General features: G+C 35.5%; 1 protein-coding gene across 3 annotated transcripts; it reads right to left on the bottom strand.

Annotated features, from left to right (window-relative positions):
- Positions 1-1,075: 1,075 nt before the first annotated feature.
- cdhr5a (cadherin-related family member 5a) lies at positions 1,076-15,746 on the bottom strand. 3 transcript variants are annotated; one of them, XM_022669984.2, is made up of 14 exons: positions 14,936-15,743; positions 12,430-12,605; positions 10,218-10,280; positions 9,945-10,034; positions 8,888-8,974; positions 8,710-8,814; positions 7,523-7,708; positions 7,340-7,430; positions 7,122-7,219; positions 6,154-6,360; positions 5,959-6,072; positions 4,890-4,956; positions 3,376-3,558; positions 1,076-3,219 (listed from the first exon to the last, which is right to left on the bottom strand). In XM_022669984.2, the coding sequence occupies exons 1-14, from the start codon at positions 15,150-15,152 to the stop codon at positions 2,651-2,653; spliced, it is 2,253 nt and encodes a 750-aa protein (XP_022525705.2). In that variant the 5' UTR covers positions 15,153-15,743; the 3' UTR covers positions 1,076-2,650. The 3 variants fall into 3 exon arrangements, with proteins under 3 accessions (XP_022525705.2, XP_022525706.2, XP_022525707.2); XM_022669985.2 differs by having other exon boundaries at positions 1,076-3,226; positions 3,401-3,558; positions 14,936-15,741; XM_022669986.2 differs by having other exon boundaries at positions 3,073-3,226; positions 14,936-15,746.
- Between the last annotated feature and the right edge of the window lie 11,227 nt (positions 15,747-26,973).

The raw sequence follows: 26,973 nt of genomic DNA, 5'->3' as shown, positions 1-26,973 counted from the left end.
GCACTGTTTCAGCTGTACTGTTGTGTTAATAACACACACTCTGATTGCTGATTCCGCTTTAGCTTTACTCTGACTTTGGCAGTGTAATTCTGGTCTTAGCTAAGCTGTGTGTTTATAAGAACACTTCTTTTAAAACACACTCTCGGAGTGAAGCTTGAATTTATAACCTCATCATGGCAATTGCTTTGTAATTTTAGTACCACTAAGATAAGCAAAAGTGCTATTTTTCAATAATCCAGACCTCAAAAAAAAAAAACATTTTAAAGTGGTTTACTAAAAAGTTAAAGTGCATGGTCCCACTTTGAGCAGTTACTTCAAGTGGAACTGACTAGAGAACATCAGTTAGTGGTCTGGATGAAAATGATGTAGCTTCTAAACCTTAAGTTAGTAAATCTTGCTTTCAGAAAGACTTAAGTTCAAACCACCATAACCATTGTTTAACCATATTTTCATTTTCAATGTAAGATAAGCCTGATTTTAAAAACAAAAACAATTGAACATAAGAATCAGTTTGTGGACAAAGAATACACAAATTAAGCCTAATCTTGGATGAATCTCAAGTCTAAGATTACGCTTAATCTAGGCCTGAAAGGTGAGCAAATACCGTTTCTAATGAGTTAGCTAGATGTTTTTTTTTTTTTTTTACAGTTACTTTGGTTCTACTCATCCCTTTGAGGCTCTACTTTTGGGGCTCCATTCAGTACTTTTAGGTGATCAACCTCAGAACCTCACTAATGCTTTTGTCAGTCAATTAATCAATGATTTAATCAAATTCTCAGAGCAGTACACCTAAATCTAGCAGAAATTTCACTAATTTGTCAAGGCGCAATTTTAAAATCTTTGATTTTTTAAAAGAAACACTATAATCAATTCACCAGGACTCCAGAGAAACAGGCAAAACCTAGCATAAACTGGGTCACCTAAAAACAATGTAAATAGCTGTAGGCAGAGATTTCAGACAATATCCACAAGAGGGCCTCATTCAACTAGTTTTGTAGGAAATATTAATAATGAGGGACATTCTGAGCTCATTTTAATATACAAAAATCATAAACCTACAAACATGAATGCAATGTATATGAAATTCTTTTTCTTTATTCTTCATTGTGTTTTTTTATACATACATAACATTTTCATATTTGTATAAAATACTCTTAGAGTCTTCACATCAACACAGGCACAGTTATAATTCACAAAAATCACTGAAACTAAAAAATATACAGAATATCATTAATACTTAGTGCTTTCCTCTTAATGTATTTAATAGTATGGTTCAAAACAGAAATGTTGATTAGAATAAAAAACTCAAACAGTATTTGGATGTTAGCTGAGCATTTTAATTTCAGAAATATATTATATATGACTATAAACTCTCAGAATAAGATCATTATAATTAAATAATGGTAAATCTATCACCATTTCATAAGGGGAGAAATAATTGGATGAATTGGATTTGCAAGAAGGCTCTCTAGAATGATAGAGCGCCATCTAATACCATTGGGATGAGTGGAGGATCGAGGGATGAGGTGAGATATTGAGCATTGTGCCACTGAATGCAATCAAATCTATATATATGTCACCATGGGTGACATTGTATGGGTTAAATCTGAATTTATCTCTTAATGCTCTGGGACTTTTAATACTTACTAAGGAGTACTAAAGTAAATACAGACAAAGAAATTATAATGCAAAGTTATAACAGTAGCAAACAAATAAGCCAGGAACCACCAGTGGTTCTGAGGAGTTTAAAACCTGGCAGCGTCTGACATTTTCCATTTCAATTTTCATAAGAGATACAAATATGAGATGTGGCAATGCTACTCACATCAGAATTCAGAGCAGCCAGAGCTGAATTCATGTCATTTTTACATAAAAGAGGAAGTAAAACGGTTGACAGCAGTGAGTAAGGGTTTCATTGGTGGGATAGCGAGGTAACAGACCTCAAAAATATGTTTTAAATGGTGTCCCTGTTAAAAAATTAGAAACCACATATTGCAACTGCTTGCAATGGATCAAATGAAAAAAAAAAAAAAAAAAACTAAAAATGAAGCCTAAAGAAACCTGCCTGGTATTGGGGAATCACTAGTGATTGGTGGAGTCATCAATTGGGGAGAAAATGGTATGGCCAAAAAACTTGCCATTTTAGAGTGAACTTGAACACATTAGACCAGCTGTCAATCTTTGAAACTGGATAGCTCCAGTGACGCAGTTGAAAATGAAACTGAAACTTCCTGTGACACGTCAGCTTAGTAGCGCGGACCCTTCAGACAAATGTCAGACATAGGTTACAATAAAAAGATGGTGAGAACAGTCTAAAATAAACATCATATTTGGAGAGAAATTGTATTTTTTAACAATTTTACCTGCTGTATGAATGTAGCCTAATATTTTTATTATTTGAGATTGTGAGATTGTTCTACTTATGCCTAGATGTTTAACTTGTTTAACTCCTTTTTTTCTAGAATTATTCTCTCTAGAAAAACATCTATAAATAAACTGCATAATCTCACAATAATTCTACATCATCTTAAAATGAGATGATATGCTATGTACAGTATTGACTGAAGTAACAGTAGATGCTTTCACTGGTCCGGACATCATATCTTGCAGTGCAAAGTTTAGAAAGTTGAAAACCACTGGATTATGGGTCTCACTGCTCTGTTTTATCTGGACCCATACCTTCTCTGTGATTGGAATTGGGTCCTTCCTGGCTATCCAAGTCCTGGATATTCATCATAGTCAGCTCTCCCATTTCCACATCACTGGCCCTTACAGCTGGAGAGGATGAGTCCTCCACAAATTTCTCCAGATCTTCCTCGGGTCTGAGCCCAATGTTGTCAGGAATGATCTCCACCTCAATATCAGAGGAATCCTCGCTCTCTTTGAACCACACGGTTTTGTGCCTGCCCTGCTTCCTTCTCTCTTTGGTCAGGATGGATTTGACCTGGTCCTTAGACCCCCTGGCTTTGAGGTGGCCGACGGGGCTGCCGCGGTGTACATGGTTGGTGTGGACTCGCATGCCGCACAAGTTGCAGTGTCGTTGCCTCTCGCGGGGCACCACTCTGACTCGTCCTGAATCCAGCCTCCTGTCTCTCCTGTCCATTCTTCTGCCGCTGAATCTGCTCATGTCCCCCTCGTTCAGGAAGCCGTCGTTGGTGAACTGCAGGCTGTCTCTCGGCCTCGGCCGGTTGGTAGCCCTTCTAAGCTGCAAGCATGGGCCTAAACACTGGACAGGGGCATAAGATCAAGCCCACTATTTGTTAAACAGGCAGTTCAACAAGTGCACCATTTGTTTTATGTGAAATAATAAATATCATTCTGTTGCTATTGTCTCTGACACTTAGGTATTATATAAGCATTCAGAGTCGGACTCACAGAGCTTTGATGAGAAGTTGCTGACCTCAGATAACTTGAGTGTACCGGGGTTCTGTTTCTTCAGACGAGAGATGAGGTACCCAATCACGATGAGGCAGAGCACCAGCAAGGCGGCCATTACAAAGCCCAGCAAAGCCATGTCTCCAGCACGGTATCCCTCAGAGGGGGACTGGACTCCCACAGCTGTGAAAGAGAAATGAGAGAGAGTGTTAAAAATCTACATATCTGTTATCAAGGATTATCAGTGGTTCAGATAAAAATCTAATTGGGTCGAAAGGTAATAATTTGGCTAATGCACATACAACATGTTTGGCGTCTTGGTGGATTGCTTCTTTAGTTTTATTGTTCCTAAAATATCTTTTAATGTAGGGTCACAGTATCACACATGCATAGAGTCCTATATGGCATTGTTGCCTTAGTGAAAGTTTACTGAAACTTCACTGAAAACCCACCCATAGACGCCTCCAGTCATGATCATTACCTTCCACTGTTCTGTGCACTATGGGTGGTATTGCCACACAGGTGACATTGTGGATCTGATATCTACAATCAGGCCTTGTTCATGTCACCTTGCCATGCTGGCCAGTGTTCAGCCTCACTTACAAAATAACAACTCAAAACATAATTCATTTGCAAAAACAGATGTCTTTGCAAAGCCATGTTTAAAGAATAACATTTACATTATACTTTAGCCACATACAGCATTTTATGATCTAAAACACGCAAGCTTATCTGTCAACAAGGTGGCGGTAGTACTGTGGCATGGGATTGCAGAGCTGCGTTTGGAAAACACTTGTTAGTCTTTATTGATGTGAAGTCTGCAGAGAAATGCATTCAACCTATTAAGAAAATAAACTTATCACAACCAAGACAATGACCTACAACTCACTGCCAGCACAGGAAAGAACGTATTGTGGAGAAAACTGTATAGTTTTTGATTGAGCAGGTAAATTATCAGACCTGATCTTAGAAAAGCACATGATTGGAGACAGAAACTCAGTCTGGATACAGTTATTGCAAGCAAGGGACTAGCAATCAAATGTGCAGTTGTGTTTAATTTGAATTACTTTAATATCAGTAGATAATTTCCGTATTAAACTGTGCTTCAGCGTGGGAAGAAAGAACAGGATGAGGAGGGTTTCACTGCCCCACAGTTCAATGCTTATGTGTATCTGTTCCAGAGAGTCCAATTCTATTTATAAAAATTCTCTACAGAACTAGACAAGCTGAGTCTGTGCACGTGCACATCTGTGTCAGCAATGGGTGCATCATAAAGCAGCTGAATGCATTTATTAAAGGTGGTATCCACAAACATTTGAATGGCTATATCATGTACTGGCTATATCAGCTTCTTAGCTCTACTGCAAAACTAAAGAAACATCTTTGCTGATCAATTACATTTGGATTACAGTACAAATGTTGTACTTTGGTATTTCACCAAGCCATTAATTTAAATGTAACAATAGCCAGCCTATATACATGCTGTATTAAACCTCTGTAATGAAAGAACTCACGTGGTAAGACGAGCACAGAGAGAGCAGCTGTTCCTGATTCACCAGTAGATACATCAACAGCCCGGAGCTGCAAACAACCAAACACCATTTCAGAATGCAGTAATATAACAAAAAAGTAATATGATTAGCAGTATAATCTACTGTATATGTCCCCATCTAAATTGTATATTATTTACTTAATTTTTTTATACATTCTAATGAATTATAAAAAGTCATGGTATGACAGTGTGTAAATGGATCATTAAATGTTAAGAATCAGGCATGGTTTGGGAACACCCACACCTGTATATTCTGTGAGGTGTTATCTTGTAAGCGAGGTCGAACACTGGTCAGCATGCTCATGACAAGACGACGTGAATTATCAGAGTTTGTTTGAGGACACAGTGCCACATATGTACCAGGAATACGGAATCAAAGGGAATCAATACTACCCACAGTGGACAGGCAGCACAGTGGGTGGTAATGATTGTGACAGGTGGTGTCTGCCTAGAATTGTCCATGCAAATAGTTAAGCAGTAAATGTCCTCCATATTCACTGCAGAGTGCCTTTCATACCATATTATCCACAGGCCAGTTTAGCATTCTGTAGCTTCTGTGAAACATGGCAAAAGTCATGGGACACAATGCTAGTTCCTGTCCCACTATTTTTGGCATGCCGGTATATTATATAAAAGTTCTCATGTGTAAAGTCTACATTATTTAATTAATTATACATACAGCTATGGAAAAAAATGAGACCACCAAAAATCATGAGTTTCTTTGATTTTCAAAATTCAAAAGCAGTGTGTAAGACTGGTGGAGAAGAACATGCCAAGATGCATGAAACTGACTGTCCTTTTTTTGCATCTTTTTTGTTATTTCAGCAATTTCTCATTTCCTGCAAACAAATGGTCTAAATGATGATATTTTTATTTAAAAAGAAGAAATGTTGTCCGTAGTTTATAGAATAAAACAACAATGTTCATTTTACTTAAATATATACCTATAAATAGCAAAATCAGAGAAACTGATTCAGAAACTGAAGTGTTCTCTGTAGATGGTGGAAGTTCATAACTGGCCGTATACTTGCCTGCAAAGCAAAGGAGTCGGTACGGACAGCCTTTTTCAGAAGCACAAACCCGTCTGTGGTTACGTTGACATAACTGCTGTACTGTACTTCATACCTTATGTCTGGATTTACTCCCTGTTAATGCAAAAACAATATTATAATAAGAGATTATATCATATAACATCACTACAGAATATGTTCTACACTGCTACCTACAGTTGCGAAGTCATCATCTCTGGCTCGGGCTCTAAAGGGTCTATTTGTTGTCCTGTCTCTGAGCACCATGTTCTCAGGGCCTGAGTTGGTGTAAACATAGGCCTCGTAACGCTCTCTCTCGAATTTCGGTGGGTTCCGACTCTTTTTCATCACCTCGATGTTCACTGAGGTGGCGGCAAACTGGTCTCTGTTTGACACCTGTGAAGCCTGGGTAAAATGATGATAACAGAAAAGTTAAAGAACACGCAAAGAACTAAAATAATAAAAAAATTGCACTAGTTGCACTAATAAACACAATTGCAAAAATTAAATGCCTCAAAAAGTTAAGCAGATTTAACTATTTTAACATTTTGTAAAGTTGTAAAGGATTCCAAAGAGTTAACACCAATGTAAATTGTACTGTAGTATCTTAATATTAAAGGTGCCATTGTGTGTGTGTGCTCTTACTTTGAGCCTGCTCCGGAAGGGGGGGGAGGGAGGGAGGGAGGGCTCCACGCTGACAGTCACGCTGTCTACTGCTTTCTGGTCCAATGAAGGTAATTTAAAAACCAGGACATTTCCTCACTTTTTGAAAAAAACCCGGGACGCCAGGGACAGGACGTGAAATACAGATATGTCCCGGGAAATACGGACATTTGGTCACCCTACACTACAGAGTAGTGTCACTGTAATCTCTAGATATTCTCTTATCAGTGTCCAGACAGTACATTGTGTTTCTAACTAGCTAAAAAAAATGTAGTAGTGTCTAGGATTGAGTTTGCATTTAGCCAAGCACCTTCATCCAAAAGCTACAAGCTATTTGTGAGTTTTAAATGGCAATTTGACCTCTTGAAGGAAGAGTTCCTTTTAAAAGAAGTTTACAATTTGTGAATTCCATGTATCAAATGCTCATTGTTCCACTACACTACAATAAATAATGTTTCTCATTCTCACTCAAGGCCAGCTTTAAATAAGTATATTCTGCTTACCAAAACTGTGAGGGAAATTGGGCCTGCGATGTCTGCTGGTTTTAGCATGGTTATATTTCCAGTGGCTTCATCTATTTGAAATATACTGTCTTCATTCCCTACATTAGACAAGCAGGAGAACAAAATTATATTTTATACAGGTTTAAACAGAATAAGCTCTCTCTTATATTCAGCTTTTTTATTGAAAACTGAAAATCACACAAAACACTCAATGTTACCTCGAACAATTTTGTAACTTATCTCTTCGTTTCTGCTTCTGTCACCGTCCCTGGCATAGACTGGACCAGGCTGTAGCTGTAATGGTCCTTCCTAAGAGTCCAAACAACAAACATATGCAGAATGAGTGAAGGTGGTCAGGTTTTTTTATTAAACTAAATAAATAAATAAATAAAAATATGTACCTGTTTCTCTGTTAGGTTGACTCTGCCTTTATACCCAGGACTGAGGCAGATTTTGGCAATACCAAAATTTGTCCTTGTACACGGTTGGAACCAGGGTGGACGGTTGTCGATATCCTGTATATTGATTTTTATGGTTGTGGAAGCTGTGTGGGAGACCTGGTCTGGTGGTGGAGGTGATGGAGTGTCCTGTCAAAATGAAATGTGTAATATTTAAAACTGCCAAAGGACCTGGTAAATGACACGTTAATAGGGAAGTTTTCCTTCCTGTTCTTTTCTATGAACAATCTGAACATACTGTAGCTGATGCAGCCTAGCTATGATCATGTGTGCAGGTTAATCTGATTCTGAGTTTTGAAGCCCAGAACAGTGGGTTAACTATGATGCTAACAGCCAGATTCATAGGGGTGAAGCCTCTGCAGAGTTGGATTGGGTTAGTTGTGATGCTAAGTGTTTTTCTGAGCTGGATTACTCACTAATAGTTGTTGACTGCTCAAGGTTGTTAATCAGATAGGGTAAGTCTTGCTGTTTGCTATATTAGAGTACCAGTCAAAAGTGGGGCACACCATCTAATTCAATGTTTTTTTCCCTACATATAAACTTACTCATCCAGACTATGAAGAAACCAAAATACTATGTAAAGCATTTAGGAGCTGTAAACTTGCAGTTTGTGAGGCTGGCAACTCTGATTAATGTATCCTGGGCAACAGAGGGAACTCTTGCTTTTCCTTTTTTGGGGCTGATGAGAGCCCAAAAAACTAATGACAAGATCAGCACAGCTGTTAACTGAAAGCCATTCCAGGTAAGCCTACTTGATAAAGCTGACTGAGAAAATCCAGCCAAGATGTGCAAAGTGGTCTCTATCTAAGCAAGAGGTGCTACTTTGAATAATCAGAATATAAAACATATTCTGGTTTGTTTAACACTTTTTGTTTAATAAATAATTCCATATGTTTTTCTTCATAGTTTGAATGTCTTAAGCAATTAGTCTACAAGGCAGAACATTTTAAATTAATAAAAACAATACTGAATATAAGGTGTGTTAAAACGTTTGACTGGTACTGTGTATATATATATATAGATAGATAGATAGATACACCCAACCAGCAAATTTAGCTGATATTGATACTTATATCTATTCCTAATATCACAAGTGTTCTGTTCTTCAGCTGCTCTGCGGTCCTGCTTACCTGCACATACAGTGTCAGAGTCACCTGCTGGACCACATCATAATCCAAAACTTTATTCACCAGGATGTTTGGTTTGTAAATACTCTCCAGTCTGAAATACATGTTCTGTAGAAGTGGAAATGTTAATCATCTCATTCAAATCACATAAATATAGACAGGAACTGGATTGGCCACCTACCAAAGTCTGCTCCATGGTGTAATATAAAACTCCTGAATCATCATCTTTAGCTTCAATCAGGGCAACACTGGTATTAACAGGAGTGAGCTGAAAACAGAGACAATGTTATAATATACTGGCTAAACACACGGTGAGCCTTCTTCCTGAGTTAAGCTGTATCTGAAACCGAGCCCTATTCACTATCCTCTACATGTGAAAATCCAAATTACTATATCGAGCACTGATGTAGTTTACGATTATTAATACAATGTTCTGTCTGTAGTCTTGTTACACTGTGACAGTGGTTTGCATTGCATAAAATATTGGAACATCAGGCTTCCTCTGTACACTTTGTACATTATATACAGCTCTGGAAAAACTGAAGAGACCATTTCAGTTTCTGAATCAGTTTTTCTGATTTAGCTATTTATAGGTAAATGTTTGAGAAAATTGAACATTGATGTTTTTTTCTATAAACTACGGACAACATTTCTCCTAAATTCCAAAAAAAAAAAAAATACTGTCATTTAGAGCATTTATTTGCAGAAAATGAGAAATGGCTGAAATAAAAAAAAAAGATGCAGAGCTTTCAGACCTCAAATAATGCAAATAAAACAAGTTCATATTCATAAAGTTTTAGGAGTTCAGAAATCAACATTTGGTGGAACAACCCTGGTTTTTAATCTCAGTTTTTATGCAACTTGGTATAATCTCCTCCACCAGTCTTACACACTGCTTTTGGATAACTCTATGCCTTTACTCCTGGTGCAAAAATTCAAACAGTTCAGTTTGGTTTGAGGGCTTGTGATCATCCATCTTCCTCTTGATTATATTCCAGAGGTTTTCAATTTGGTAAAATCAAAGAATCTCATCATTTTAAGTGGTCTCTTATTTCTTTTACATTGTCATTGTAAAAAATGCATAAATCAGGATGTTATAATCTTGTAGCACTGGCCTGCACTGCACACGGGCTGAATTGTTTGGGCCCGATCTTTTTATTGTAGCATACGTGTACCGAAATGTGAAAAAAACTTTTGCATTCACTGCAGCCCTAGCAGAAATACAAACACATTCTCACCTCGTTAACATCTACAGCATATTCACTTTTAGCAAAATTAGGAGGGTTATCGTTAATGTTCTCCACTTGAACAAGAACAGTCAAAGTGACCTGCAAACACAAAAAAACGAGCAGATATGTGATACACTAATTAAACAAATAAAGGTCTACTATATCATACAGCAGTACCAACAAACCAGCAGCAAATGACACAACCCAGACTCCCAGCCTGAAATACAACGTCAAGCTGTTCCCCAAATTCATTAGCATAGCATTTAGTCGTGAGACACGTACACTTTTGAAGCCTGTTTTATTGCAGCGGATCTGAATTGCGAGCTGCTCAGGATTTAACAGCGTCTGAAAAAAAGGAACATAAGCATTAAAACCATCTGCACCGACAAAGCTGCTACTTATTCAGTGCTCAGAGTGTCGCTTTAAAGAAATGGTTCATCCAAAAAGTGAATTTATCCATTCAAAATTTGGACATACCTTAAATTCAGCATTTTATCATTATTTTAAAATGTTCTGCATTTTAGTTTAATAATAAACACATCCAAACTATGACAAAAAATATATGGAATTATTTAGTGAACAAAAAGAACAAAAACCAGAAAGTGCTTTATATTTTAGATTCTTAAAAGTAGCAGCTCTTGCTTAGAGGACACCTTCAGAATTCATTTCTTGAATTTCTCGCCCTCTTAATATTTTTGAGAGCATCAGTTGAGTTGTGAAGATGTAGAGTTGATATACACAACATATCTAATCCATATTATGGCAAGAACTACTTAACTTAATAAAGAAAAAATACTTTAATAAATGAAGGTCAGTCAATTTGAAACATTTCAATTGTAAGGTAGAGGAGGAGGCAGGATGCAAATGCAAGTCTTTTTTATTCTCCATATTTAAACTAACAAAGAAAAGAACACTTGGGAGTATATAAAGAAAAGGTAACTAAAACAAAACACTAGGAAACAGAGGATAAACTAAAATACTGAACCAAACAAGCAAACTAAGCAAACAAAGAAACAAACTAAATAAAGCAAACCTGAAACACTGAGGACAAACAACACAACAGGTCTGTGGCTAAACAAGACAGATAAACACAATAGTATATAATAGTTTATATAAAAAGTTTAGACAAAAAGCGCAACAAACAAGAAAGGAGCACATGGGGTATTTATACACATGCACACACTAGGGACACCTGTGGAGGTAATGAGGGGGGCGGAGTTACAAATGACTGATGACAGGGTGGGGCTAGGGCGGAGACAGGACCAAAACACAACAATAGCACATGGCTGGGAACACATGACAGGTAAACAGAGGGGCAGAGAGGCACAAGAGACCAAATGAGGGAGAAACACAAGACAGACATGGGCTAAACTGTGACATCAATAACTTTGAAAGTATCCTCAAGTTCAGTCGCAAAGACCATCAAAAACATTATGATGGAACTGGCTCTCATCAGGACCGTCCCAGAAAAGGAAGACCAAGAGTTACCTCTGTTGTACAGGATAAGTTTATCAGAGTTACCAGGTACTGTATGCCCAGAGAATAATTTGATAGAAGATAAAAATATTTTGATTGACTGACTTCAATTACATGCTAGCTACATTAGCTCTGTAGCAATGCTAATTCAAAGAAGCACACTTGGATCACAAATCATACTTTGGACAATCAATATTTGAGGCAAACTGGGCATTTTCTTTTTCATCAAACCAATCATTAAGTTAACTTAACTTAACATCAGAACCAGTGTTTGTAAGCTTACAATTAGTTAATTGGATCTAATAATGTGAGCATACTTGTGGTCAACATGTTTAAATTTAATAAAAACATACTGTCTAATTACCACAAGATAATATATGCAAAAAGTGATTGAGGGCACAAATACCATATTTATCACCATTATATCAAGGCAATTAATTAATGTATTAATGCCATAATACTGTATATTGCCTCATGGACCACATCTTGTGAACTTAATGTATCTTCCTGTGACCTCATTATTTTATGATGTCAGCATATTATTTTGTGGCCACAATATATTATCAAGTCACTGCAATATTTTATGTTATGGCCTTAACATATTGCCTTGTAGCTTCAGTTTATTGTGTCAAATCTTCAATATATTATCATGTGGCCTCAACATATATTTTATGGCTTCCTCATTTTCTTTTGTGGCCACAGTACTGTATAATAGTGTAGGCTTAGTATATTATCTTGTGGCCTCTTTATGGCTCACAATTTTTTTTTATAATTCTAACTAGCATTTATCTTTTTTTCATACTGTTTGTTAGATAACTTAAGCACACTAACAATATCTGTCTTTATCATTTTTTATAATTTTCCTTTTTTATCAGCTGCTGTAGTTTAAGATTTTGTAACTATAACCAAAGTTAAACCATATAATCACACTTTTTCAGACATTTTCCTTTAAGGTATTTATTCTGTTTATGTTAAATAAATGTAAATCAGCTGTTGGTGAAAGTTGGTGGTGATGTACCTCAAAGTCCAGCTTTTTCTTCACTATCAGAAAGGAGCCCTTCAGATCAAAGGCATCGTCTGGGTTCTGTATGAGAGTGAGTGTGACATCCTTTGTTGTTGTGTTAATATAGGCAACAACAGTGTCGATTGTGTTGTTCTCTTTAATGGTCACAAGCTCTGAGGAAACTGAACAAACTGAAGAGAGAAGACAAATATTATGACGCATAATAAACCATGCCAGAGGCTACGCTACAGATTACATTTATTCCTTTAGTTATTAGAGCAAGCATTGAAAAAATTACAGATTTTACAGTTGGAAAAAGGCAAATTTTCTACTCAGTGGTTTTCATGTCCCGGCAAGACCATCCCTGCAACATCTATTATATTAACCCTTATTATATTAGACCCTGCGTCCATTAAAATTAACAGCATGCGTTTTCTTTTTTTGTTTTGTTGCAAAAAATGCTAATTAAAGCATTTAAAAAATTGTCCATCTGAATAGAACATTAAACAAACCAATGAAAAATTTACTGTAGCTTAGCTCCGCCCACTGCATCAGAAAAAAACAGCAACTCAGGCATTAGGGCATGGTAGCACTACAGCCAACAAAGAAAAGTAAGATCTAATTTTTACTCATTTAATGCCATTTGGAACATTTTTATCATGTTAATGTTACTGTTTATGGATGATTTGTGAAGTAAAAAGGTCAATATCAAATCTAAAATAAAAATGTTAAACACAGGCATCCAATGCAATAAACATTAAAAAAAGCAATTTAATATTTTATTTAATTGGATTTCATTTTTATACAGATTGTTTTTACTATTAGAGTTTTCTTTTGTGTGAATTGGAAACAAGAAACAGCATTCTTTATTTTTTACTGAAACTCAGGTCTGAATTCAGGTCCGAAAGGATTAATTTATTCTATTAACATGGTCTAGTATGTTTATTTGTTTGGTAGGATCCCATCTAACAGTTTTTGGTTATAAGCACATTTTCTGAACTTTATTGAACATTAAGATTCTGATCTTAAGATCTACAGTTACCGTTTTCTGGACGTTCTTAAAAGGTTTTGTATTTTTAATGTTTTGGTAACATCGCATCTATGTCACAATATTTTAATTTTTAGTTTTGGGAATGTTACTTTGTGTAATGCTTTCATAATGTAAGTATTCATATAGCTGGGAACATTTTGTGAAAAACATTCTAATAACGTTGTGATGCAAACAATTATTACATCCAGTGTTAATATCTCTAATGAAAACTATGACGGAAAATCTTCGTTGTCAATCTATTTTTCTTGACAAAACGAGATGAGAACTAAATAAAAATGAATACTTGTAAACAAAATCGATGACTAAATTTGTTACACTAAGTCAACAAATAAAAGTTAAAAGAAAATGTCAAAGAGTGATAAACAGGGAAATTATCTGTAACAAATTATATTATTGACCAGTGATCAGAACCCAGCCGCTCCACACAGCGTCCTTATGACCAGTTCCCTCAAGCCCCTCACTCTGGGAAGTAATTGCTCATTACATTTTATGTAACAGTATTACATAAATTAACATAATTAATAACTCTAACCCTAACACAGAAGTTATTTACATTAACCAGCATCGAAATTACTTTTTTAGGTGCAATTACATATTTTCACCAGAGAGGTCTCTAAATCACCAAATCCAAAAAACTTACAGACAGCCTCTTTAAGCAGAGAATAAAATATTAGGATTATTATTGAGGCCTGAAAGCAGTTTGATAAGTCAGGATGTTATTAAATCATTAAACCTCATTTTAAGGGAAAGTAGATTTTCTTACTTATTCAAAACAGGAGAATTTGAAGCATTTAGTCTCGATTGACTCTGTTGACAATAACCAGCTAAATTAAAAGCGAAATATTAATCTGAGTAGTGAAATTAGTGCTGGGAGATTAATCGAATTACTGTTTTACATTTTCACACTTTACATGTTCTCATTTTCATAATGGGATAATGAAGATTGTATATCTTAACATATAAACCTGTAAATAACTTTAAGTGAATTTCATATGTTACACTTTTCCTTAAGTGAAACACAGGAGGCATATTGTTTAATATAAAAGCTGATTCTAAGGATGATTGGTGCTGCCTGCTATTGTTAAAAATAGCTAAACTAAAGCTTTGGTTTGATATTGGTTTAATACAAGTTTATTGTGTTAGCATTTGCAAAAGAGCCCATATTTCTATATTGCACATTTGATTGAAAATCTCTAAATTGTGCTGTTTATATCTATTTTAAAAAGCAGAAAAAAACATTTCAATTGCTACGTAAGAACTAAAATATTGAAACAGTAACAGAATTTTTTATATATATTTAAGGAATTTTAAGATTCTTTTTTTAAATATCACCGAGCCCTAGGTAAAGTTATTACATATTATGTGTCGTTATGCACTAAAAAGCTCTGTGCTGCTTCAGTACACACCAGTACAGTCCTGACCACAACAAAAATCCACAAAATCTTAAACTATAAAACAGCTCTTACTTACTTTTGTCAGCCAGGCAGAGTTTATAAAGAAAGAAGGTTAACACGCAGCCGAAGGCAATATGCACAGATTTTCTTTCCATGTCCCAATATCTGCCGAACACAAATAAGTATGGAGGACTATGGGGCCGTGGCACCAGCTGGTACTTCTCCACATAAAGCACTGACTGTGTTAGCTGATGAGTGGGAGTTGACTCCAGTCGCAATGTTTGTGACTTCATCTTACGCTCATATATTGCCTAAAGAGCTTGCCAACAGTGGACTGCTCCCTCCTACAAAAATACTTGCATCTGTTTTTGAGGGGTCATTCTGTATTTGTGCTGATGCCCAGTCTCAAAGAAGCAGCTCAGGAATGCACCTGTAGAACAAAGAATTCTCACATCTTGGCACCAGAATACATACTAAGAGCAGCAGAGTTCACTTCAGTCAGTGTTTTTACATATAATACCACCTCTATTTAAGTATACATACCAAACAAACTCTCGCTCTTTATTTCCTGAGGCAGTCCTGATGAGAGCCAGTTTCATCATAATGTTTTTGATGATCTTTGCAACTGCACTTAAGAACACTTTTAAAGTTCTTAACATTTTTCAGATAGACTGACCTTATTTTCTTTTTTCACAACATTATCTTTATTGTTGTTTTAAAAAGAAAAAAAAGGCTTCCAATAGTATACAGAGATAATCTGGTAAAAAAAAAATGTACTTAATTGTACTTAAAACATTAAAAAATGCTGTAAATATACTAGCAGATTTATGTATTTTCTTAAAATCTATTAAAAGTACATTAATATTATGCTTTCATTAAATGTTTGAAAATAAAATTTGATCATACTTTTTAAAAAGTACAATACAGTGTATTTTAAATAAATAGACCATTATGAAGTACACTTTTAGTTAGATAATAATTCAAATATAATTGATAATAATGTAATTCAATATACTTCTAAAATACTTATTTCCAAATATACTTTTGTACATTTTTAGCACAGTTTGTAAAAAACAACTGTTACAGTTACACTTAAAGCACAACGTATCATGTAACTTTTTAGAAAAAAAAACTAAATTACTATATTGCTATTTTTTTTTAAATATATAATTGGATATAACATTAATATAGCAGTTAAAATGTATTTCAAGGTTCTTAAAATATAATTAGGAAAATATAAATATTAGTAAATTATAGGATACGGTGTATTTTCTATGTTTAATGTTTTGCCTGATTCTTTGTCCTGTGAATATGTTTCTGTAAAGCTGCTTTGTGACAACATCAGTTGTAAAAAGTGCCATATAAATCAATTTGATTTGATTTGATTTTGATAAATAACACATTTAAATGTCAAATAAAAAACGTTAGAAAATTGTAGTATAGTATATTAAAATATATATTTTATACCCAACGAATGTATTATAATTTTTTGTAAGCTTATTTAAAATATGGGGTTACATACATGAAGTAGTATGTTTAAATGTTAAAATAGTATTTTAATTACTACTACAACAACAATGCTAAAATACTACTACTACAATTTTAGTGCAGTTAAGTACACTTAAGTACACAACTTAAGTAAAGCTTTGGTTCTATTTTTAAACAACTAGAGTATAATAAGTACAAAAAAGTTGTTCCATTTTAGAACTTTTAAATAAACTTTTAAACTGATTAATAATGTGGCTTAATATTAATAATAAATGCTTAGTATACTTTAATCTACTTTTTTCAGAAGGGTAAGCATGTTCTCATATAAAAAAAAACATCAAGGGCAACTAAATTATTGCCCAGCTTTTCCTTGCAGATCAGATATTTATGAGATATCTTAGATATCTTTCTCCATCAATTTCACTGTTGTGTATGGTTCAAAAAACACTAACTCCAATGTAAAATTCACACAGAATAGGGAAGTTTAATATCCAAAGATGGCATATTGTTTTAGAATAAAATAATAAACATAAATCTATGGCTGTGATTATTTTTCTAATGACCTTCATTTCCTAAAGCATTATTTTCTTTACTTGTTGAATAGTTGAATAGTCTTGCCGTAATATGGACTAGAACATTACATAAAGGCATGTGAAGAAGTACTTTTAATGCAGGTTAAAGTTAATACATTTATCTGTGATACTCTGTATTTTATACAAAATATTTTGTACAAAATGTAGAGAACAGTTACATCCAACAAACCTACCAGACCACTCTGTTTTTACAATTTAAATATTAGAAAATGCAGGGATGGTCATGCCAGGACACTAATACCATTACCTGCAATATGCTCTCCCCTCCCAACTAGATATAGGAATATTACTGCTTTTTATTTAATTGAAACAATGTGACTACTTAGTGACTACTGCTTTAAAGCAACTTTACATATTATATAGACAAAGGTCTATGCCAAGACACGTCCAGTAAATAATTATGTACCGTCATCAGCTTTTCTTTGTAGCCTCATCATGTCATAATATGTAGTCTATCTCAGTACACAACCCTTGCACACACAATGGTGGTGCATTCTGGTAATATACATGTTTGGAGACAAGTAGAGCTTCATGGAACTGGTCTGCCTCCCTGTTCCCCCCTCCCACTCCCACCCTGCACTGCTGCTGTGTGTGGGAACAACGAGCACACAGTCAGTGCCACATAAAGCATCCACATTGTGAAGCCATGTAGATGCCTGCTAATGTCATGTGTTTGGAGAAGCAGCACAGGAGGCCTGCACTGCTGAGCTGACTCAAGATAGAGTGCCAATCCATATCTGGGCACACAGTCATACACACATTCAAACACACACAAGGACAATTTTAGAGTATCCAATTGTTCTGGACAGAAAGAAATATTTAAAAATGTTAACTAATAGCAGTAATCACAAGCTATTTTATTTTATCAGAATACTGTGCTAAATGAAAATGTGGTTGATTTTCTAAACTAATTTAAATTACTGGGATATTTTATCATGACAGGCTGGACACAAGAGTGGAGACAATATGCCATATATTAAGTGAAATTAATATTATTTAGAGGCTAATTTGGGCTATCCCAAATGAACAAGGTGGACAAAGAACTCTAGGATATGTAAAAATACAATGAAACAATTTAGATGCCTAAATTATGCCAAAACTATATAAAAAATATATTAAACCAGGTAAACATTGCTCGTTATTTGTAATAATGTGTTAATTCAGAGCAAATCTTAATCAGAGAGGTTTGAATTAAATTAAAATGCACATTATATTGATACTGGCACATAGGATAGTGCAAACATTTTTTAAAGCAGTAAATAAGAATTGATGGTTGTTTGTAATTGATGAAGCTTTGTATTGAGATATGTTTGCTGGTCCAGCAGCAGAGGGCACCAGTATGTAGTAACTACAATAGGAATTTGTAACCATGTAGTTTTTAAAATTAAAATGTTCATCTTCTGAGAACTTTTTAATTCCTGTTAGTCAAAACGAACAAGTTCCAATAACAGGAGTGAGTGCCATTAACTTGACTGATTTTTTTTTTTGAATAGTTAAATACATGTGTTATTAGATTCAGAGTTTAAAAATATTTTTTTTTGTTTAATTTGGAAGAGTTGCAACAAGCAAATAGCACCATGGGGCTGCGTCCAGATACTTTTGCTACTCCCCCTCCTCCTTCTTTACTCCATAATCCTCCTGTCCTACCCCTTCTAGGTGGAGAAGGAATGGAGAGAAGGAGCAGTAATTGTGGAAATGGAACAGCTTATATAGGATTTAATAGGATGTTGGGTGCTGATAAACTGAGCCAATCACAACGCTCATTTTCAGCTCCCATTACACTGCCCAGCCAACCACAGCTTCTGCAAATATATACATATGCTGTGACTACCCTGCTCTAAACTCTCTCCTTCCTTCTCTTTCTTTCTCTATATATAGTTATTTCTGGCAGATGGCCAATTTAATGGAGCTGCCACTCCATTACTCTACTTGTATCCTGAAAAATAAAGAGTCTTCTGCCAAACAGTACTCCAAACATTGTGTTTTTTCTCTTTTATGGCCTGCATCTTTTTGCTGGCTGTCTTCTGTTTCAGCTCATCCATCAGCTTTTGTTTCCTCCAAACCACCAGAGGAAACATCCTCCTCTCTTCCTCGATCCGCTCCGTCAGGGCCTTCACCTCCTTCTTCAGCTCCGTAATTTGCCTCCTTTGTTTATCTATGACAACGCTTGAAGACGACAATATCCTTTCTTCCCGGGTGTTAAACTCTTGTTCCATTTTATATATCTTTACGTTCTTTTCCGACAGCTCCTTCTCCAGGACCTTAACATTGCTTTGAAGCGTTTCCATTACCTGCGCGTCTACCACTATATGCGAGCCTTCCACTTTCTTCAGTTTTCTCAGCTTCCCAAACCACTTAGAAATTCTCCTTCGTATTGTTGTCTGCTCTGTCTGCTGTGTCTGAACAGCCATGCCGTGCTTTAATATTATCTTACGTGCTGCTTCTTCTCTCAGCAATTCTCTCGACTTCTCCAGCGAGTAGTCTATCTTGGTCATATCCTCGTTCATTCGGTCAATATAGGAAAGCAGGCTGCTCTCCCTGGCCTCTAACTTCTTTCTTTCTTTATCAGCCTGCTCTCTCTCACTGATTCTTTGGTTCTTCTCTCTGACCAGCGTCTGGCTCATTGAGACCATGTGTTTCTGAAGCCTTTCCCACACTTCCAGGATTTCTTCATTGCCGCCAAACTCAGAAATCCTCTGGGTCATGTACTGTGTGTCGCTCTCCAATCTGCTGTAACACGCCATCTTACCCCACAGACAAGTCGCTGCACTATTCAGGTATTCGCTCTCCTCTGCTTTTATAACGCTCAGGCGCCAGACCTGCGTATGACGTCACAGACCGAACGAAGAGACGCCGCTTAGACAGTGTTCTATGAAACGGCTACGTCATACGTCATAGACGGCTCCTAAGAGGGCAGGTAAACAATTACACATATATTGGCGTACATTATATATTTAAGCAATAGAAGACGATGGGGAGTGTGTTATCGCGCATAACATCACGGCTGTAGGCACAGGGACCGAAGGCGAGTGCCGTAGATCACCACAGCCGTAATGTTATTCGCGAGAACACACGACTTGGGATGTTTTATTGCTTTTATGTATATATTATTATTATATTATATATATATTTTTTACAAAATTAACAATAAAAATAAAATACCATCAAAAACAATATAATGAATATGCTTTGATACGGACTGTGCCTTCCGCCAAAAAATAGTTCCGCAAAAAAGTGAACTGCAGCAGAACTGTACCTACAAAACGTATGGTTTATACGTTAGCTTGAACTCTAAATTGGGGGTTAGTAAACGTTAGGACCTTATAATAACGCTGAAACGCCCCTCTACTGCTCCGTGGGGTCGTCTTCATGTGAAAACTGCGCGTTTGCGAGCATTTCTGCTTGTTCTGCTGGGTGCTGTTGGTTAGCTGGCCAGCTTGCTTTAGCTTAGCATAAGCTTAGCCTAGCCTGGCTGGTGGCTACACCGGATATCAGACTGCGGCCGACGTGTATTTTCTTTCTTCTTTATTCCACAAAAAACGACCCAGCGCTGCGGGTTGCGGGCGAGCGTGCCTTGGCTGGGCGCTAGCCTGTGCTAAGCTAACGCTGCTGCTACTGGTGGTGGAGGCGATGATTTAAAACTGTCATATGTGTACATGCCGTTACTCGGCAACGCGTCCGCGGAGTGATACAGATTAAGTGTGAGAAGGCCGTGCCATTATCATACCTGTCAAGTTTTAGATTTAAAAATAAGGGATATTTTCCTCTGTACGCTTAAAGCCGTCCCACCAGCCCAACGAAGGTTCAATATCCTTTACATTTTAAGACAGGTTTACAAAAAATCTAAAATAACCACAAGTGAACCACTTACACACTACAGTTAGATTATAAGAATCTGAAATGTTGTGGACATTCCTACATATGTCATTCTTTTAATACAGCCAAATTAAAAATCCTTTTCTTAAAAAAATAATAATAATAAGATTTCATGTCTTTTTTGTAATAAATGCACTCTTTTATATGATATATTTTTTATTTATTTAATGGATTTAAAATTGAACAAAGGGTGCACAAATTCTGCAAAATTACTGTTGGTGACCTAAACATAGTATCATGAGCTTTTACTAAAAGGACATGGACCAGATATGTTTCATCAGTAAAAATTAGTCCTAAGGGGCCTACAAAATAATTTTTAATTAATACTTCTTTCTTTTGATCACTCCACCCCTGATTAGTTCAGTTAATTTCGGTCCTCTCCACATTTCTAGTTAAACTGAGTCACAAGCTGTAAATTTGTTTATTTTAAAAGGTTTAATCTGTGTGTTTTATTTCGGAGACGAGTATTTTTATGCAGCTATCAGAAAAATCTCATCACAGTTTCCATGATTAGCCTACCGTTACCTTTCTTTAAGAAAAATCGCTGTATATCCAGATCTGTTGTAACATCAGCAGCTCCAACTAGCTGCCTGAACTCACAGCGACGGGGGGCTTCCCCACACTGACTCTCCTTTGCAAGCTGATTGGCTGTTTCTCCTGAAAGGCGGGACTTTCTCCTTGAACCGGCTCCACGATTGGTTAAGAGAAACAGAGCGGTCAGTGCCATGTCTCCTCAATAATATATATTTTTTTATTTTAATATAATACGGGAGGACGGCGGGAAAGAAGAGTAAAATACGGTAGTTTCCCGGCCAAAACGGGAGACTTGACAGGTATGGCTATTATCACAAATATCAGCACGATTAGAACACTTCTCAACCAATCAGATTGTGAGGTCGGAACTAACTGCTGTATATATATATATACGTATATATATATATATATATACATATACACAAACGACATGTTATATTGATACTGCCTCAGATATTCTCCTGAAATACCTGAGCACCGCCACTAGAGGGCAACAGAGACGTTTTGCTATCCAGTTCACTCATCTTTGCTCTGTTATTGGCTGTGTCTTAAACGTAAAAAATGCTCCCTACTCAGTCAGGATTCTTAAACAGCATGGAAAACAGCCATAAACGAAGACATATCTGAATCTATTTAATCAAACAAAAATGCTAACAGTCAATAGTTTGGACACACCTTAATTTCAGCGTTTTTTTCATATCTTTAAAATGTCCTGCAAATGTTGGGAAAAAGTGTTAAACCTAAAAATGTGTTATGTTTTAGATTCTTTAAAGTACAGCTATACGTTAAAGGTCATATTTGCACAACAAGCAATTTCTCAGTCAGTTTTATGAGGCTGAGTCACCTAGAATGGCTTTGAGAATCACAATCAGAAAAACTTTATTAATCCCAGAGAGAAATTGTGATTGTTAAAGTTGCCACTATTCATGTATACTCTACAATACACTTTACTTTTCTAATGTAAATACATTAAAATTCTATAAGATACAAATACAATAAAGTGGCTCTAATAATAATCATAATAATAGTACAGTTCAAATTATATATGGCCTAAATTTAGTTAACAGTTTGCTTTCTTAATGTGTTTGAGAGCATCAGTTGTAAAGTTTTGAAGAGGTGGAGTTGGTGAACAGCGAAAAACTCTATTAGAGTAATGTTCTAATCCATATTATGCCAAGAACTACTCAACTAAGTAAAGAAAAAACTTTAAAAGTAAGTGCAGTCAAGTGCAGTCACAATATATTATTAAACTGTAAGCAAAGCAATATATTGAGATTGTTAAAAAAACACTATCATAGGCACAAAATTGGAATAAAAAAAGCTTATTTAACTTGTTCAGGACATTGGATCCAGTGTGCGAGGTTTAAAAATAACTTTAATTTAACCACTCTCTGACACTATCCTTTACATGTACATTAATAAATAAATATCATTATTATGAAAAACAATACAGTATTGTGCAAAAATAAATATCGCAATACAATATGATACCTATATTCTCTGATAAAGACCAAAGATCTTTAGATCTTTAATGCCACTTACCATTGCTGAAATCGGCTTAGAGCTAGGTGGAGCTTCTTCCAGCATGCATTTTCCAGTAAATCTCTAGTCTAAATCCTCTTCTAAATATTTACATGTACACTGCATAGGAGAGTTTATAGTGGAAGAATTGGTCAAAGTCTGGCGTGAGGCCGAGCTGCCACACACATTTGAAAAGTCCTCTAACACAAAGTGAAGAGAAAACAATACGGCTTGTTTTAGGTCAGCCCCTATTTTTAGATCCCAGTTTTAACCTTCGATTAATGTTGATGAAATACTCTCTGCCCCTCACTGCTCTGCTGGCACACTTTTCCCCACTTTACCTCATTCCAAGTCAAAAAGAGCAGTAATAAAACGGTAGCCCAGTTTCAGACATTGCAGTGACTTTGTTTCAGACATGGTCGTGATTATTCCAGTCGCTGAAACTAACAGAAAGGGCATACACAGAACTTAAAGAGGAAACACTGGTTTAGCTGGTGTCTACAAACTTTTGGACACACAGGACCTGTTTCCCAGATGGATTAAGCTTAGTCTTGGACTAAATTGCACCATTAGAAATTCCTTTTACTGTAGGATTAGTCTAAATCTGGCTTTGAGTAACTGACCCGTAGTCCACATACTTGTTCTAATAAACTAGTCACTGTCAATTGATTATGATAGTCTTTAAACAAAAAAAAAATACTTACGATTATTTATGATTTGCAAATCTCATAAAAACATATTTTATTCACAACAGAACATAGAACATATATCATATGTTGGAAATAAGACATAAAACAACCCCCAAAAAAGGTAAACCTCGATGGCAGCAACGCATCAAAAAACAAACCAACATCTAAAACAGACAAAAAAGTTTGTAAGAGAAGCACACTGTAAAAAAATGGAATGGCAAAAAACTGATGAGATATATATATATATATATATATATATATATATATATATATATATATATATATATATATATATATATATATATAAATTATGCTTATAAAGCAACAAAATAAAAAATAACAAAAACATTTCTTAGTAAGTTTTCTTAAAATAAGCAATCGCAAAGTCTCAAAATGAAATAAGACTTTAATCAAGCTAAAATCACAGATTTATTTCTGGTAAAATAAGATCATTATTTCAAAAATAAGCTTAATATTTTTACACTTAGTAATGCTTAGTAAAACAATACTCCTTTGCCTTAGACAATTCAAGTAAATTTTATGTTACTTCAAGTAGACAGCAAAATCTGCACAGATAGAGATCTAAAGAAAGTCTAAAGACAATAAAATTAATGGTCTGGAGTAACCAAGCCAAAATCCAGACCTCAGCACAATAAAGAATTAGTGTCTGGATTTATGAAAATATCTGTTTTCCAAAGAGAAAAAAGTAAAATGCCAATGTCCAGATGTACAAGCCTGATTAAGAACTATCTACACAAACTTTACTTAATACTGGCTTTAAGGGGGGGGGGGGGGGGGTGATTTTACATAATAATTTGTATTTAAAGGGGATTACTTTGTGGAAATGTTATGTCGCTTTTCATTAGAGTTTTTCCTTTATGTCCCAACTTCTTGTCAAAAAGGCAAAATTATACTGACAGTGATTCTATTTATCAAAGTAATGTAAAGGGAAAATAAGTTGTGTAGGCTTTGTCATGTACTTTCCACTACTGGAAATGTATTAATATGGTAAAAAAATATATATTAAAAGAAATGAAATGATTACCAGTCTATATATGACATATAGGCATACAGAAAACCCATTAAACTTCCTAAAGCTCTGCTACAGGGCAGGGATCATGTTTAATAATGTGAAAGATACACTGAGTACCCAAAAGATTTAAATATATAGGCTAGAGGATCAGGCTATAAGCTAGAGTGAAGTTTTAAGAGGTTAAGCAAATAAAGGCTTGATCTTTTCAATATTCCTGTGGCAGCGGACCGTTAATGTTTTCGGTTCGGTTTCTCTGGAAGCTTGCGTAAGGATTTATGTATGTTATTAAAGTATATAAAAAATATTTGGACAGATGTGCTCTTGGGGAAAGTTCAAAAATGTGTACAAAGTACAAAATGATGATGATAAGAGAGGCTGGTGTTTATTTAAGATGAAATCAAAATCAAACATCTCAGTAAGGTTGGTAGTGCAGGAGAGATATCTTAAGATATCAGGTATGTTCATTACGCTGGAGCAGCTGACACAACAAGCTTCCATTGAATTTTAATCCTCAGATCCCCAGAGAAAAAGAGAAAACAGTAATAAGACAGGTACTTGGAATTCATCACACAGGAAGAAAAAGAAGCTCCCTTATTGATATGTAGCTCCTGTAGCTACAGTACGTTCTACTGTAAGATCATGGCACCACTGTTTTCTGCCCTTGAGCAGTAGGAGTAGCAGAGGTTATACACTCATCATTAAAGAAATAGTGGCAAAAATTGATGCACCCAGAAGGATCATTATTATTATTACTGCTTTTGTATTGAGCTACACTTTGAGAAGTAGTGGGTAAAGCATGTGTAGTGTAGGGGTAACTGAACATCCTAGTCTCAGCTTGGAGTTGTAGAGACTCTTAATGATGTCCTGTAATAATCCATACCATGCAGTGTGCCATATCCTATCGTATGCAACAATATATCCATCTCAACATTTTTAAATATTGTGAACGATATTACACCCTGAAATATCCTGCCATATTACCCACCCCTAATTATCACATCAGGGTGCTGCTTTTTTGCTGTTTTTAGCAAAAGAAAAATTCACACTGTTCTCATTTCCCATTATATATCTACTAGAGACAGATTTAATTCCAATGTCCAATATCATATATTTTACTTTAATCCTGGATATATGGAGATGCATTATTAGAATCATGACAATCTGGATCATTGACTTCTGTTACAAATCTGATAAAATTCTTATGTTTTTTTATAATATCTCAGTTAGGGGGTGTGCCATACCATATCGTATGCAATAATAAAATTTAATTTTCATTTTTGTTGCAGTAGTGTATTTTTTGAAATATAATTTTAAAATCATTTTTTTTGTCATATCGCCAAGTGCATCATTATTGTGAAAATACCATGAAATGTCGTAATATTATTTTAGGCCTATATTTCCCCCCCTAACCCCTAGCCCATCCAATAACAGCATCCCACACATTTTCACTTGGGGATAGTTGATGCAGCTGGCTATGGCAAGCTCTTGCAACTGTAGCAGCATGTGGACAAGCATTGTCCTGTTGGAAAAGAACATCGAAGCGTGCATTAAAAAAAGGCAGGGTCACTGGTTTCAGGACCTTATAAATGTAGTGTTGGGATATGAAAGTATCTGTAATGAAAACCAAATGACACTCCACACCAAAACACCAGACCTTTTCAATGTGTGACATGTGAAAAACACATTTCCAATTTGCACCACTTTACATTCTGTATGTATGTATCCTAATATGCCTAGTAAGCAGAGCTTGATCACAGCCTATTTGAGAGTTTTAGCATCCTACCTAAATACACACGTAGAAAACTGTTGTACTGTGATTACATTCCCACTTTAGGCCATTAACACCTATATGTAAACACTTGTCTCTCTTCTGAAGCTTACCTGGAAATGAGTAGAGAGTTTCACAAGGCACAGTTCCAGGTGCACAAAGCCCATGGTTCAGTGGCAAGAAAAAGTATATGAACCCTTTGGAATTGAATGCTTTTCTGCATTAATTTGCATAAATATGTATGGTTATGTAATGAGTTATGATCATTCATGTCTTCATTAAGAACAACCATAAAAACCGTATACTGCTAGTACAAAAAGTATGTGAACCATTATGTTAATCACCTCAAAAAAAGCTATTTAGAGTCCAGTGTTAGCATGCCTGCTACCTTTCTAGTTTGGAGTTGTGTACTAGAGCTAATCTGACTGATAAAACACATTCACATTTTTTGAGTTTGCTCTGCACAAGAAGGATACAAATATGTGAGCTGATGCTGTACCAAAAAGAGCTTTCAGAGGATCTAAGATCTAAAATTGTTGATTTAGATGAAGCTGGAAATGCTTACAAAGTGATTTTACAGACTTAAGAAAGTATAGAATAAGGCAAACAATC

The sequence above is a fragment of the Astyanax mexicanus genome, chromosome 16 (assembly GCF_023375975.1).
Source record: "Astyanax mexicanus isolate ESR-SI-001 chromosome 16, AstMex3_surface, whole genome shotgun sequence".
NCBI classification, from domain to species: domain Eukaryota; kingdom Metazoa; phylum Chordata; class Actinopteri; order Characiformes; family Acestrorhamphidae; genus Astyanax; species Astyanax mexicanus.
The sequence above is the reverse complement of the archived record's forward strand: the minus strand, read 5'-3'. Positions and strand labels throughout refer to the sequence as shown.